This window comes from Cervus elaphus, chromosome 32 (genome assembly GCF_910594005.1).
Source record: "Cervus elaphus chromosome 32, mCerEla1.1, whole genome shotgun sequence".
NCBI classification, from domain to species: domain Eukaryota; kingdom Metazoa; phylum Chordata; class Mammalia; order Artiodactyla; family Cervidae; genus Cervus; species Cervus elaphus.
The window spans coordinates 45,643,967-45,661,236 of record NC_057846.1 but is presented as its reverse complement, the minus strand read 5'-3'; the positions used below and the strand labels follow the sequence as shown (position 1 = coordinate 45,661,236).

Here is a 17,270-nt window from a genome sequence, read left to right as displayed (position 1 = left end):
CATTGGGGTTCGACTTAATAGATTATGTAACCATTTTTTTCATTTCTAAAAAAATTTTTATCCAATTTTTGAGGTCACTTTCCATTTACAGCTATCACCAAATACTGGCTATATCCCCTGTGCTGTATGAAACAGCCTTGAGTCTTTCTTAGACCCAACCATCTGTGCCTCCCATTTTCCCCCACCTACACTGTGGCCCCCCGCCCCCAACAAGCAACCATTTGTTGTCTGAATCGGTGAATCTCCTTCCTTCCTGCTTTTTCACTACTTTGTTGTATTTTATTTTTAGATTCTACATGTAAGTGACATCACACAGTGTTTGGATTTGCCTCTGTCTGATTTTATTCACTTAAAGTCCCTTTCTGTTGCTGCAAATGGCAAAATTTCATTCTTTCTATGGCTGAGTAGTATTCCATCGCATTCTTTATCCAGTCATCTGTTGATGGACACTTAAGTTGCTTCCCTATCTTGGCCATTGTAAATATTGCTTCTATGAACAATGAAGTGCACACATCTTTTCAAATCAGTTTTTTGTTTTTTGGATTGTATATTCAGGAGTGAATGTACTAGGTCATACGGTTCTAATTTTTATTTTTTGAGAAACCTCCGTACTGGTTTCCACAGTGGCTGCACCAATTTACATTCCCACCAACAGTGCACAGATTTCCTTTTTCTCCACATAATTGCCAAAATTTGTTATTTTTGATGACAGCCATTCTGACAGGTGTGAGGTGATAGCTCATTGTGGTTTTGATTTGCACTTCCCTGATGATTTATGATACTGAGCATCTTTTCACGTGCCTATTGGCCATCTGCATATCCTCTTTAGAAAAATGTCTATTCAGGTCTTCCAGCCATTTCCTAATCAAGTTGTTAGTTTTTTTGATGTTGAGTTGTATTAGCTGTCTATAAAGGTTGGGTATCAACCTCTTATTGGTTATATCATTTGCAAATATTTTCTCCCATTTAGTAGACTATCTTTTCATTTTCTCAATGGTTTTCTTTGCTATGCAAAAGTTTTTAAAGGTTTCATTTGTTTATTTTTACTTTCCTTTAGGAGATAGATCCAAAAAATATATATATTGCTATGATTTACGTCGAATAGTGTTCTGTCCAGGTTTTCCTCTAGGAGTTTTACAGTATCCAGTCTTACATTTAAGCCTTTAATCCATTTTATTTTTGTGTATGGTGTTAGAGAATGTTCTGATTTCATTCTTTTACACATAGCTGTCCAGTTTTCTGGACAAGGATTTTTCAGTTATTTACAAATCAATCAATGTGATATACCACATTAACACACTAATGAATAAAATACCATATGATCATCACAACAGATGCAGAAAAAGATTCTGATAAAATTCAATGTCCGTTTCTGATAAAAACTCTTCAGAAAGTGGGCATAGTGGGAATATATCTCAACATAATAAAGATCATACCACATATGACAAATCCACAGCTAACATCATACACACGAGTGAAAAGCTGAAAGCATTTCCTCTAAGATCAGGAAAAAGACAAAAGATGCACACTCTCACCACTTTTATTCAACAGTTTTGGAAGTCCCAGACATAGCAGTTAGACAAGAAAAAAATAAATAAAAGGAATTCAAATAGGAAAAGAAGAGGTAAAACTGTCACTCTTTGCAGATGACATGATGCTATACATAGAAAAGACATCACCACCACCTAAAGACAACATCAGAAAACTACCAGAGCTCACCAATGAAATCAGTAAAGTTGCAGGATAATACATAGAAATCTGCTGCATTTCTACATACTAACAACAAAATATCAGAAACAGAAATTACGGAAACAATCCCCTGGAGAAGAAAGTGGCAACCTACTCCAGTCTTCTGTGTGGAAGAGATTCATTCCCAGCATAACAGTCTAGAATCTACAAAAGCTGACCGATAAACCCATGTGCCTTCTGACCCAGAGCTCTCCATTTGGAGAACACATAGAGTAGGGAGACACCCAGCAATACTTCTTCTTTCCCAGAGTTTGTAGTCACTTCAAATAATTCACATCTCCATTAATATTCCAGGATTTTCTTGGGATCTTTAAAGAGGACCAGAATGAAGTTGCTTCCTCAGAGGTTCTTCATGATCTCAGGACCAGTTTAAGACCAAAGTATCCTTAGTCCCTGCACTTTTGCAGCATCAAAGACCCAAACCAAAGATAAGGTATAAAACTGCAGCAAGATGGAGAGGAGGCACTGTTGCCTAACAAGGTTAAAAAGGCAGGAAACACAGGATTAACCAAGGCTCACTGTCAGGTGCCTATACAATTGTCGAGACAGGCAACACTGCACAAATGCCTCCCGTGAAGGATTTCCACGGCCATTCTTTGGAACCAGCAAGTCTTTAGAAAGAAATGAAGCCACAGATGATGACGATTAACAATCTTACCACAATAGGAGAAAATGCTCAAGGTCAAAGTCACAGATGGTTCCTTCTAAGAACAAAATGATGGGTGTGTTTAGGCTGAAAAGGAAAGGGAGACAGAAGTCCTGTCTACTGACACTAATCCCACTCAGCCCCAGAAAGGGGAAGATGCCTTGGGTCCAAATACTCGCAGGAAGGGGTGGAGTCCTTGTCCAGTCCACTCTGAGGTAGGTAAAGAATAAAATAATACTAAAAAGTTATAGTGACTTCCCCGGTGGCTCAGACGGTAAAGCGTCTGCCTACAGTGTGGGAGATCCGGGTTCAATCCCTGGGTCGGGAAGATCCTCTGGAAGAAGGAAATGGCAACCCACTCTGGTACTCTTGCCTGGAAAATCCCATGGACAGAGGAGCCTGGTGGGAGATAGTCCATGGGGTCGCAAAAAGTCGGACATGACTGAGCGACTTCACTTTAACTTTAAAAAGTTATAATAGCTAGCACATACTAGAACTCTGAAGTCTTTAGATATATTAACTTATTAAAACAACTAGATGAGGTAGGTGTTAATAAAGCCTCCCATTTCATAGATGAGGAAACCAAGAGACAATGTTTAAGTGAATTTGCTCATAACCCCAGCTAGTCAGACAGGGGAGTTGAGATTGGAACACAGTCAGTAGAGTTCCCAAGACCACAGTCATAATCCTCATGTATCATGTCTCTCAGGAACTTCATCCTCCAACTGAGAGCTGGCCTGCATTTCACATTCTCATCTTCTTCTATTTAAGTCCTGAGAGATTTATTACTTATTAGAATCTTAGGGATGTCCTATTAAATCATCAGAACTAAAAGCAGACCTTCCCTCTTCCCCTTTCTTCCACCTCACCCCAATGACGCCTGAAGGCAAACCACATCCAAGCACTGGGATTGGCACGCCCAGTGGAGCCATGGACACATCAGATGCTCTGGCAGAGTTTGGTCCTGATTTGGTGAGAAAATGGGCAGGAGGGAGAGAGAGAAGGAAAGAAACAAGGAAAGAGAGAAAGAGAGAAGGAAAGAGAGAGAGAGGGAGGGAAGAAGGAAGGCGGAAAGAGCATTAATGTTTACGGAGGAGAATGGGGAGGGGAGATGAAGTGGGGTATTAACCTAAATCAAAGTCACAATCAGTCTCCTACTAAAACTGTACCTATATTTCAAATGGAGGCTTATCTCAAACATCACGTCCTCCCAGCCAGATTTCAAGTTTAAAGAACCTAAATAATATTCTATCACTGGTAGTCTTTTGGTACCCAGCGTCTTCCATTTTATACCCTAGATATCTGTTACTTATAATCATTTAAGCAACTTATTGGGGAAAACTCTCATTTGCACAAAGCACTCATACACTCATGTATCTGTTTAGGTCATTTGAGTAAACAGCAGGGAAAGAGCAATAAATTGTAAGGTGTGAAAAATATACCACTATCTATCCTTTTCATGTAAAAAAATGTAAATTTTCAGGCAGATTTACAGCTAAATATTAACTCAAGTGTCTGAATTAAAGGTTTAAAACAAGTCCCTCATGGTGTATACCTTTAAGTATGTTAAGGCCTATTTTTTATTAGCATTTCTACTAACAAGCAGAATTCATTTTATATTTTTATTTTAATATGGAATAACTGTCTATTTAAGGGAGAAAGGACCCTCCATCTTTTTTAATAGTTTGCGGTCTCTGAGAACAGGGGTCTATTTGGTTCTGATATGTTCTTCAGGTCTACACCTGAACATACTGTGGGTCTTCAGTAAATATTCCTGACTATGCAACTACCCTGAACAACAGATGCAGGTCAGAATGTTACTTCTGGTCCAAAAAGAAAAACCAAATGCTACTCTGATCCAAAGAAATCTTAAAGTAATAAGGTCAACGTGTAGCAAAAACTGTTTATCAGTTCCGTCCATATAAATGGCTCACCTCATAAATTAAACTGAATGGAGTATATGCCTGTAATTTTTAACTTGGGAAAGGGGTGGCAGAAGGGAGAAAGGATTTATCTAGAACCTGTAAGATGATACCAAATGTGTGTGTGTTTATCCGGATATATGTATCTGTCTGAGTGGCATGTGTGTAACACTGCCCCCTTAAAGGCCAATTCATATCCCACCCAATAATTTATCTCAACAGGGAATGAAGAGATAACTATCGAGAGAGAGAGAGAGAGAAAGAGAGAGAGTGTGTGTTTTGGTGGGAGGGGAGGAGAGAAAGAAAGATAAGAAAGAGATGAGACTAAGAAAGCAAAAGAAAAAGTCAGAGGCAGAATTAAAGAGAAACTGAGGCAGAGAAAGGGAGGCAGAGGGAGAGAGGAAGGAGGAGAAGCAGTTAAGAGGGCTGGCCACAGAGAGGAGTGAATGAAATGAACGGTTTGAAGAAAATCTCTCCTTGCTGGAATCTGCAGTAAAATCCAGATTCCTGCTGAAACAGAAAACCCTCCTCTGGAGTGGGTGAGTGGCTGAGGTTTGTCATAAAAGGAAATCAATATTTTACTTGACAATTTCCATGTAAATGCCACCGTCATTTTCGGTATCATTTCATTGTCAACTTCCCACAGTAAATAAAAAACAGTGTAACACATATTTTCCCCCCTGAGATTTTTAAGCATGATCTCAATTGTACGACTGCAACCAATCATCCAGCAAATTCTTGGCAGAGCAAATCAAAGAACACATGCTTACCCAAGGTGGACGGCAGCCACTGGACTGTACATTAATTGCGTTTGGTTCGGAAAGCTCCCTCAAACAGGCTCTAAATCTGCCCACTAATGAACCCACAGTCATGCATGTTACCACAGCCTGCCACAAAAGTCTAAAAGCTTACTATAAAAATTCTACCTGTCAACTTTCATTTCTGGCATAAGTTGATAAAAACCTCACAAATCCTCTCCTAGAAAGACTGTTAACATTCCATGCTAACACCACTAGAATGAGAAAAGGCCTGTTTACATGTGTCTACTGCTTAACTTGGAGAAGGACATGGCAACCCACTCCAGTACCCTTGCCCGGAAAATCCCATGGACGGGGGAGCCCAGTAGGCTATAGTCCATGGGGTCGCAAAGAGTCAGACACGACTGAGCAACTTCACTTTACTGTCTAACTTCCATGGATGCACAGAATATATCAAGTCCCAATCCACCATCTTTTACTTTCCATTTCCATTTGGAACTGTAGCATCAGAAATGGCAGCATTTGTTCCATAGAGAAAGGACTTAAAAAACACCTTCCTTATATAGTAAGCTGAAGATACATTTCCTCTTGCTTTTTTCATAATATAATTTTTTAATGAGCTGCAATTAAAGCCAGTAAGACTCAGAATCTCGTAATACCATTTTTACACCTTTTTTCATTTTTCAGAGTATATATGTCTTTCCAAATCTGGCAGAACTCAATTCTATATATTATGTAGTTTAAAAGTCATAGAAAACATAAGGACTTATCTTTCTACTCATACATTTTCATATTATACCACAATTCAAATGCGCTGCCCTTCTTAGCAAATTCAGTCAAAGGAACTGATGTCAAAAGAAATATACATGTGTACCAAGTTTTTAAAAAGAAAGTTAGAATCAAACAGAAATCTGTAAAGATCATATTCTTAACACACACATCTTATCCTGAACTTCAAAAATATCCACATCCATTATCAATCTCTATTTTGTATTTGAATCAAATGCACATCTCATGTATGCTGCTGCAGGATGTTATGAGTCCCAAAGTTGATTAGAGGGAAAACATGCTAATTGTTGTCAATAATAAAGCTCAGCGCAAGTAATTCAGGCATTCCACAATTACTCAGATTTTAATTTAATCTCTTTGCAGAGATGACCTGAGTGGATTTCTGAGGACTGAATAGTCAGAACTGCTTCCTTTATTGTCTAATAAATGCACATTTGTTTCCATAGTGAATATACCATTAAAAAAAACTGCCCACTATTTGTATCATGAATTATTCAAAATTTACTGATTATCTCAGTATTATAAGTTATAATGTGGACTTCTAGAAATTATTAATTGAAGGGTACTTTGCAGTCTAACATGTCAAGGACAAGGTCCAACAGAAACCTCACCAGAAAAACTAAAAAAAAAACAACAAAAGACTTAGTGATCTTAGCTTATTTTACATTAAAAGGTAAGTAGAAAATATAAACATATTTTAAATACCAGTATTTCAGGGTGGGCCATTAAGAGGTACAAACTACTAAGTATAAAAAAATAAGTTACAAGAATATATTGTACAGCAAAGAGAATATAGTCAATATTTTATAATAACTTCAAATGAAGTATAATCTATAAAAATACTGAATTATTATGTTATATACCTGAAACTAACATAATATTTTAAATCAACTCTACTTCAGTAAGTAAATACATAAATACCGGTATTTCAATGCTTACTTTCAGTAGATCCTTGGAGAAATCACCACCTTTATCTACCCCTTGGAGGTTTGCGATGAACTCTTGGCAAGTCATCTTCTTTCCAATATTCTGGAACAGAGGCAAATAATACATCACAATGACATAGGTGGAATTAAGATTATTTCTTGAAACTGTGATTAAACAAAATAAGATTGATTTGGTTTTTCAAAACCAAACACAAACACCCCAATATATGTGTGTATATATATACAAGTTTATATGCATATGAAAAAAACAGATGGCTTATTATGCTTTGAAAACTGTCATTAAATATGAATAGCAAAATTATGTCAAAGTTTTATTTTAGCCTAAGAAAAAATCTGAAAAACCTTTGCTACATTTATGAAAAGAATATATAATGTAGCTTTTACAGGAAAAACATGTATAAAATGACATTTCTTAGCTGAACTCTGATGGCTATTTATTTGCTTCTTTATTTGTATTTCCTACCTATTGCCAAGAATGATGAAGGACCTGAGATTTCAGGCTGCTACTTCAAGCTAAGAACTTAGCCTATCACAGGCGGCTAAATGCAGTCAGAAGCAGGACCGCAGGAATTTATCACAACAGAAGGGGCCGGAACCCCAGCGCTTTCTTGCTTCACTTCCCTGAGTCCCAATACTCAGAGCACCTTGAATGGGGCCAGCTGACACCTGCACACACAGGAGGAGCTCTGAGGTTTAGGGACCTGAATCTTCGCAACGGGACAGTTAAGCGTATCTACCCCTTGGCTGTAAAGAGAGAAACCAGCTTGTGTTTTTCAAGGCCATACACAAATCTAACCACTGCTCTGGGAATCACTAAGTCAATTTTCCAATGCTGCTCACTATAGAAATAATATTGAAGAGACAGACCAGAACAAAGACAACCAAACTTCAGTTCACAAAATGGAAGAAAAGCAAGAGATCTTTGGAGAACTGTTTCCAAACTCATTTCCAACTTGACTTAAGGATAATAAGCTTAACCAAAGAAGACCTCATTAATAAACAAAAATCAGAAAATGTGAGAGCTTCCCTTGTGGCTCAGACGGTAAAGAATCCATCTGCAATGCAGGAGACCTGGGCTCAATCTCTGCATGAGGAAGATCACCCTGGAGGAGGGCATGGCGACCCACTCCAGTGTCCTTGCCTGGAGAATCCCCATGGACACAGGAGCCTGGCGGGCTGCAGTCCATGGGGTCGCAAAGAGTTGGACACGACTGAGTGACTAAACACACAGAAAATGTGAACTGCAAAAAAGAGAATAAATGCAAATATGCTAAGAAAACTAATAAAATTGCTATGACACAGAATTGACTCCAATGGCAGCTCCAACTGGCTAATAAAAGTTGCCAGTTGTGAAGGATTCTGAGGTTGAGACTGGACTCCCACAGAAACCCATCCGGTGAGCAGGGGATGCAGAACAAAAGTGCAGAGGTTGGGGCTCTCTGGCAAATGTGGACCAAGTGAACACGAAGTGTACCAACACAGTGCAGCCCTGCACACAATATGTGGGCAAATACAATGCATGCTCTACAAGGCTATTTCATTCAGAGAAGACTAAGAGTAGGGTAGAACAGTAGTCTGCAAGTTGGTGCAGAATGTTCTGGAGACAAAGACTTTAAAAGGAATGCAAAACCATAGACAGTTTCAAGGGAGTATTTATACAGAACTTAAAAAATATACATCTGCCTGAGAATAGATTCACCTGTGTGTCTTCAGAGTCACCGCTTCCCATTTCCTTTTCCACAACTGCCTTTCTGCCTTAAAACATGAAACAATCCGTCCAGTGCTTGCTAATTAATTACAACTTTTGTTAAAAACCTTGCCTCTTCCATCAGGAAAGACAGCATAGATAGTCACACTTAGAGGAAAGACTGCATACATGTTTTAACAATGAGAACTGGCTTTGCCAATTAATGTATTTGGTAGATATTTCCTATAACTTGAATAAATTGCAGCTGCAGTCTCAAGTTTTGGTGTATTTAAAGCACAGAAAGGAACCTTAATGGAAAATACTGTTTCCTAATATTATATTGAAAAAGACAATAGCTCAATTTTCTCTTATCAAGTATATCAGATCAAACAGGGTGCCACCCAGGCTAAAAACTAGCAGGTATGATCAATAGTCATTTTGATATGACTTGGCAAGGCTTTTCTGGGATATGCTTCAAGGATTTGAGAAAATGAATGAATAATGACTAGGTAAAAATTTCTTTTCCAAGTTAGGTGGTTCCAATTCTTTGCTTTTAACAAAATTAAAAGAGGACATAATTTAATCATCACTTAAGAACAAAAATGTTTTTTTAATATGTGATTTGATAACACTGGGGCACTCTTTCTGCCCCCTTCTGATGTCTGTGTCAGAAGCTTTCTCTATCTCTTTTACACTTTAATAGAACTTTATTACACAAAAGCTGTGAGCGATCAAGCCTCGTCACAGGCCCCGGATTGAATTCTTCTCCTCTGGAGGCCAAGAATCCCGGCGTCTTTTGTGGTTCAGCAGCAACCTTTCATCTGGGGGGCTCGTCCGGGATTCTTCAGGACAAGGTAAGGACGCTTGGAGCTCTAGTTCCTTCTTCTCCCAGCGAGCACATTTTCTGCTGTCCTCTGCTAACTCTACGGTGTGCTGTGTGAATGAATGACACGCCCTGTGTGGAGCAAGCGAGGAGCCCTGCTCTGCAGTTCCGCGGTGACCTCACACGGCTCACGGCAGAAACCTGTCGGGGGGTCATACCAACCTGTCAGTGGACTTCCCTGGAGGCTCAGATGGTAAAGCGTCTGCCTACAATGTGGGAGACCCGGGTTCAATCCCTGGGTAGGGAAGATCTCCTGCAGAAGGAAAGGGCACCCCACTCCAGTACTCTTGCCTGGAAAATCCCACAGACGGAGGAGCCTGGTAGGCTACAGTCCATGGGGCTGCGAAGAGTCAGACACGACTGAGCAACTTCACTTTCACTTGATTATCTGTTTTTAATGCTTGCAATGTTAATAATAATAAAACTTGTCTTAGAATGATTTATACTGAAACACCTGAGTCTTTCGGTAATAAGAAACTGAAACTTTCATCTCAATTTACATAATTTGTGTTAAAATAAGTATCAAAACAATATCAAGACTCCCAAATATAAAAACATGTTATACAAACAAAAATAAAACTATGGAAAAGCAGACAAATTACAAATACCAGGAGCAAAAAAAGATTTTTTAAAATATGATGGAGTGTCAATTACTATAACTTTTTAAAAAACACCAGCTTTATCGAAATATAATTCATATAACATTCACTCTTGTGAACTTTACAGTTCAATAATTCTTAGTATATTGTTAAAGCAGTATGGCCATCACCAGTCTAAACTAAGAACATTTTTATCACCCCAAAAAGCCGCTCCATATCCATTGGCCGTCACTCTTAGGCCTCTCTTCCATCCTCATTACCCATTCTCTTGAACACCAATGAGAAACTTATTTACTAAGCCCTGTGGAGCTGCCTATGCAGGACATTTCACATAAATGGAATCATACAAATACGGTCTATTATGACTGGCTTCTTTCATTTAGCAGAGCGTTTTCAAGGTTCACCCGTATTGTAGCATTAACCAGTATCTAACTTCTTTTGATTGCCAAACCACATTCCATTATATGAACATACTAAATTCTGTTTATCCATTCAGAAATTGGTGGCTACTTGGACTGCTTCCACATTGTGGTTACTGCAATGTAGCTAAAAATATTCGTGTACAAGTTTTCGTGCGGACTTGTCTTCATTCCTCCTGTGTGTAAACCCTGGAGAGGGATTGCTGGGTCATAGGGTAACTCCGTGTTGAATCATTTGAGGAACTGCTGGCCCCAGCTCACACACCCACTAGAAGCGTGTGAGAGTTTCTTTCTCTGCCTCCTCCCCAACACTTATCTGTCCTTTTTATCTAAGCCAAACTAGTGCGTGTACACTGGTGTCCTGTGCTTCTGATTTGGATTTCCCTACTGACTGGTGATGTTCAGCATACATTCATGCCTTACTGGCCACATGTACATGTTCTCTGGAGAAAGGCCGATTCGAATTTTTGTCCTCTTATGATTGTCTTTTATTCTTGAGTTGTGTTCTTTATATATTCTTGATACAAGCTCCTTATCATATATGTACTTTGCAGATACTGTCTCCTATTACGTGAGTTTTCTCATTTAATGGTGTTCTTTGAAGCAGAGAAAGTTTTTAAGCTAGATGGTATTTTAATTTACTTATTTTTTCTTTTGTTGTTTGTGCTTTTGGTGTCATACATAACAAATTCATGTCAAATCAAATCCAAAGTCGCAAAGATTTACTCCTATGTTTTCTAAGAGATTTTATACTGTTAGCTCTTAGATTTAGATATTTGATCCATTTTGCATTAATTTTTGTACAGAGTAGCAAAGAAAAATCTAACTTCATTCTTTTGCATATGGCTATCCAGCTGTCCCAGAACTATATGCATTCTTTCTGCAATGAGTGGCCTTGGCATCCTTGTCAAAAATCAACAGACTGGAATGTAAGGGTTTACTCCTTAACTCTTAAACTCTATTGAACAGATCTAGATGTTTGGTTTGATGCCAGTGTAACACTCTCTTGACTTTCATAGCTTTGTAGAAAGTTGTTTCCACCTCTGCATTCTTTTTGTTATGGTTAAAAAATACATACAATTTACTATCTTAATGATTTTTATGTGCACAGTTCAGTAGGGTTATGTATTTTCACATTGTGGAGAAACAGATTTCCACAACTACTTCATCTTGCAAATCTTAAACTATATAACTTCCTATCCACCTCCCCTCCACCTTCTGGAAATTATCATTCGACCTTCTGTTCTAATGACTCTGAATATTTAGGTAACTCATGAAAGTGAAATCATGGTGTTCTCAAAGTTTGTCCATCTTGCAGCATATGTCAGAGGTTCCTCCTTTTTAAGGCTGAGGATTTCATTAGATGTGTACCACAATTCTGTTCAACAGTTTATCCATTGATGGACATTTGGGGTGTTCCACTTCTGGGCTTTGTGAAGTACTGCTATGAACACGGGTATGCAAATATCTCCTTGAGATCTTGCTTGCAAATCTTTTAGATATATAGTGAGAAACAGGATAGAGGTATCATGTGCTATTTCTAATTTTTTAAGGAACTGTCATGTTACTTTCCATAGGGGTGCACCATTTTACAATCCCACCAACAGCATACAAGGATTCCAATTTCTCCCTATACTTGCCACCTTTTGTTATTTTGCTTTTTTAAAAAAATAGTAGCCATCCTCATAGGTATGAGGTAGTTTTGATTGGCATTTCTCTGACAATTAGTGAAAGTTGAGAATTTTTTCATATGCTTCTTTGTTATTTGTATAATATCTTCAGATAAATGTCTAATTCAAATCCTTTCCCCTCTTTTTAATTGGGATAATTAATTTTACTATTGTAGAGTTGTAGGAGTTCGTTGCATATTCTGGATATTAATGACTCATCAGATATATGATTTGCAAATATTTTCTCCCTTTCTGTAGGTTGTCATTTCACTTTGTAGTATCTTTTTGTATACAAAAGTTTACAACTTTGATGTAAGCCCATTTGTCTATTTTTAGTTTTGCTACCTGTGGTTTGGGAGTCAGATCCAAGAAATCACTGCCAAGTCCAACATTATGAAGCTTTTTTCTATGCTTTATTCTCATAGTTTTGTCATTTTAGGCTTTTAATCTACGTTGAGTTAATCTTTTATTTGGTATAAGGGTACAACTTCACTTTCTGCTTTGGATGTCCTTTATTCCCAGCACCATTTGTTGAAGAGACTGTCCTTTCCCCATTGAGTAGTCTTGGCACCCTCGCTGAAGATCATTAAAAAGTATATATACAAGAGCTTGTTTGGGGCTCTGTATTCTATTCCATTTGTGTATTGGCCTGTCTTTACACCAGTATCACACTCTTTAGATTACTGAAGATGTGTAATATGTTTTGAAATCAGGAGGTGTGAGTTCTCCAGTTTTGCTGTTTTTCACATCTGTTTAGGCTCTTCACAGTCCCTTGAGATTCCATGTGAATTTTAGGATGAATTTTTCTTTTCTGCAAAAAATGCCATTGGGACTTGGATAGAAATTGTAATTGAATTTCAGTAGCAGCTTATCAAATTTCTGTGGGGGAAAAAAAAGGTCAGCTGGCATTCTGAGGATGACTGTGTTGAATCTGAAGATCACTTTGGAGGGCATGGCACTTTAACACTAAGGGCTCCAATCCAATACCATGAAATCACTTTCCACCTACTTGGTTTCTTTCAACAATGTTTTGTAGTTTTGAAAGTCAATGCATTCATCTTATTTTGTTAAGTTTATTCTTAAGTATCTTAGTATTTCTGTTGATACTATAAATGAAACATTTTATTTTCATATTGTTCATTGCTAGTATCAACAATGCAAATGATCTTTGTATATTCAACTTTTATTCTACAGCCTTACTGAACCATTTTTTAGATTCTAATCATTTTTTTTTCCTTTTGTAGATTCCTTAGGATTTTCTATATAAAAGATCAAGTCTTCTGCAAACAGAGAAAATTTTACTTATTTCTTTCTAATCGTGACATGTTTTATTTTTTTTCCTTGCCTACTCACACTGGATAAATCTTCAATATGTAACAAAGTGGCAAGGGTAGACACCTTTGCCTTGTTTCTGATAAGGGGCACAAAAAGTCTTCCCACTTTTCCAGAAAATATGATGTTAGCTACGAGTTTTTCATAAATGCTCATTTTCAGGAATTAACAAAATTCCTTTTTATTCCGGGTATATTAGATACTTTCCTTTTAGTTATAAAATGGTGTTGGATTTTGGCAATGCTTATGTGTTTACTGAGATAATCATGGCTTTTCTCTTTTATCCCATTAATAAGGAGATTAGATTGATTTTCATAACCAATCTTACATTCCTATAGTAAATCTCAAATGGTTAGAATATACAGTCCTTTTTATATACTGCTAGACTATGTTTCCCTTTTTCTAAGGATTTTGAGTCTATATTCACAGGGCTATTCATAAAGGATATTAGTTTTCTTGGGATAGTTTTGTCTGCTTTTGGTATCAGGGTAGTATAGTCGTCATAGAATGCTTTGAAAAGTAATCACTCCCCTTTTATTTTTTTCCTGAAGATTTTGTGAAGGATTTATATCAAAACCTCTACAAATTCACAAATAAAGCCATCTGGTCTTGGGCTTTTCTTTGAGCAAAGTTTTATTTATTATTAATTAAATCTCTTTATTTGCTATAGGTCTATTCAGATTTTCTACTTCTCCTTGATTCAGTTTCAACAGTATTTATCATTCTAGGAACCTGTCCCCTTCACCTGTGTGATCTTTTGTTAACATACAATTATTGATAATATTCTCTTACAATCCTCTATTTCTTTAAGCTAACCTCCTGAATGGTCAAGGCTGTTTATATCTGTAACTTACTGTCCTCCTCTGACTCACTAGTAATTCTTCCCGGTGAGGTCTAGGAGCAAAAGCAAAGGGTCAGATCAGTCCACTTGCGTCTTGCTGACATGTATGTTTAAACACTCCCCAAGTCTTTATGCTATTTTTATCAGGGAGTCAAAGGAAAATGAAGTCTTTGTCATCAAGAAACAGTCCTTATGTGTACTTATGAGACTTTGTTATACCAAATTGTATCAATTAATTTGAAAAACTATTATTCAAACAAATACTGTCAAAGCTTACTCTAATCACTGACTTTGTATCTCAACAGTTCATAGGCATCATGGTTCTACTCTGTTTTCAAGTTGAATCATGACTTTGGGAAAAAGGAGGCCTGCTCTGAAACAAATGCTGGCAGTTGCATGCCAAAGCAGCACTTTCACAGAACTTTCTGATATTTTGAATTCTTTCCCCTTAAATGAATAAAGCATAGAGATTTGAAAAGGCCTCCTATGCACTAAAAGACACAAAAATTATTCTTTGAAATCAATACAGTATTTCCAATCAAATCTGAGATGTTCAAAGAATATAAATCTGGAGATCATGTCTTTAAAATCAGGAGACATTTTAAATCAAACTTAAAACGGAGAAGCCACAAAAAAGAATTCTATCTGAAATCCCAAAATACCAGTCAGGCCCAAATCTTGACAATTTAGCCAATTAAGGTACTATCCTTAATGAGAGAAAATATTAGTCAAAAAGTTAAAAAAAACCAGACTGGGGGTTCACACTCCCAGACAAACTTAAGGTTATTCTCCCAAAATGACTATATAGTCATTTAAAAATATATTTTCTCAAAAATAAAGAGCTGTTTTCTCCATTTGTTTCCTTTTAGAGATAAAGTATTTGATGAATTTATCATGTCTGAAAAATGTAACTTGGATGTAAACACGTTTCTCATTTAGAATGTTAGGTAAAAGGATCCTCCTCAGTCTTACCTACTATGTTTAAGAAGGAAGTAGAAGGTTTCATAGACCAGGGCAAGAGTCTGGGAGAGACAAGTTTTGTAAATTTGTCAGGGATCAGATAAGAAATACTTTAGGTTTCACAGACCGTAAGATCCCAGTTACAACGACTCAATACTGTCATTTTAGTTTGCAAATGTAGGTGACCGTGCTCAGGAGAACCCGCTGGACTGTGGGGCATAGTTTGCAGGCCCTTAGTTGACAAGAAGGGCTTCCCCAGTGGGCCAGTGGTAAAAGAATCTGCTTGCCATGCAGGAGACACAGGTTCAACCCCTGGGTTGGGAAGACTCCCGGGAGGAGGGCATGGCAACTCACTCCAGCAGTCTCGCCTGGGGAATCTCACCGCAGAGGAGCCTGGCGCACTAAGCTGCACGGCGCTGCAAAGAGTTGCACACGACTGAAGCGACGGAGCTGGAGCACAAGCCTACAGGAAAACGCAGGGAGGGGGCCCCGGTCCTGCGGACGCGTCACGGGGGAGCATCCGATACACTCTGGTTCAACTTCGGGTTTACCCTCTGCTAAAGTGGTGGCATTTTTTTCCCCACCCCAGCAGATAATCAGCTCCGGACTTCAGAGGTAACAGAGAGTGAAGGAGGAAAGGCAAGACGGACAGTTTCTTTCTTAGCAACGTCTTAGACACCACACAAGCCACAGTCCAAAACTGAGCCTGAGTGTGAGCACGGCTTTGCTCTGAGCCCGCTTCCCTGACACTCGGAGAACGGAGCTCAGGCCTGAGGGTGAGCTGCTGATCCGGTGGCCTCTCAACTCTGCACTCACCAGGAAGCAGCCCACAGTCGGCACTCTGGCCGAAAGGTTGAAGAATGAGCAAAACAACCCTCAGATTTTTCATTTTTAATAGTGTCAAGTCCGGAAGCTTTGTGGAAAACATGCTTTCGGAGAAACCGAAGGCTCTCTTGATCCATTGGCAAAATCTGGCTTCATAAATCTTGAGATATTAAGACACAGCAGGCATACCCTCCCACATGGCAACTCCGCCTCCTCCAACATGTTCCAGTAAGTGCTGAGAGCGCACACTGCTGCCTTGGTAACTGTTCGGCTCTGGAGCCTGCTGGAAGCTCCCACCGCGCTTTGGTTTCGTGTGTCTCCATCAAGCAAGTGCTGAGAGCGCACACTGCTGCCTTGGTAACTGTCCGGCTCTGGAGCCTGCTGGAAGCTCCCACCGCGCTTTGGTTTCGTGTGTGTCTCCATCAAGCAAGTGCTGAGAGCGCACACTGCTGCCTTGGTAACTGTCCGGCTCTGGAGCCTGCTGGAAGCGCCCACCTCGCTTTGGTTTCGTGTGTGTCTCCAGCAAGCAAGTGCTGAGAGCGCACACTGCTGCCTTGGTAACTGTCCGGCTCTGGAGCCTGCTGGAAGCTCCCACCGCGCTTTGGTTTCGTGTGTGTCTCCATCAAGCAAGTGCTGAGAGCGCACACTGCTGCCTTGGTAACTGTCCGGCTCCGGAGCCTGCTGAAAGCGCCCACCTCGCTTTGGTTTCGTGTGTCTCCATCGAGCAAGTGCTGAGAGCGCACACTGCTGCCTTGGTAACTGTCCGGCTCTGGAGCCTGCTGAAAGCTCCCACCGCGCTTTGGTTTCGTGTGTGTCTCCATCGAGCAAGCTTGATTGTGTTCTGCTGCCCTCAGGTGTCCAGACTTTAACACACATGATTAGCTGGCAAAACAGGATCCTCTGTAAATTTACAAACCAAGAAGCTATAACTGTGATGTTCAAAGTACTCTTTCATAAACCCCAAACACAAAGCTAGCGTGCTAAAAGTTCAACCTTTAGAGATATCTGAAATATTACTGGGATTTCCCCCAGCACTTCTATAATACATTGCCATCGAAAAAGGAGCCAGAAATAGCATGAAGAAAAGAATATATATGGCAACTGAAAATAATATTGTAACACAGTGATTCTCAAAGTACGGTTCAGGGATTCTCTTCAGGGTATCCATGAAGTCAAACCTATTTTCATAATAACAATAAAAACATTTTTCAGTCTCTCTCTCGTAAATTACTGTGGAGTATTC

The 17,270-nt window shown here is 38.9% G+C and overlaps 1 protein-coding gene across 14 annotated transcripts in view; it reads right to left on the bottom strand.

The window, feature by feature from the left end:
* Window positions 1–17,270, bottom strand: part of PSD3 (pleckstrin and Sec7 domain containing 3) — a 575,456-nt gene that overhangs the window by 202,951 nt on the left and 355,235 nt on the right. For all 14 annotated transcript variants that reach the window (XM_043893683.1, XM_043893690.1, XM_043893691.1 and 11 more), the window contains one exon: window positions 6,804–6,893. In XM_043893683.1, coding sequence (XP_043749618.1) covers window positions 6,804–6,893 — 90 coding nt within the window. The remainder of the gene's footprint in view (window positions 1–6,803; window positions 6,894–17,270) is intronic.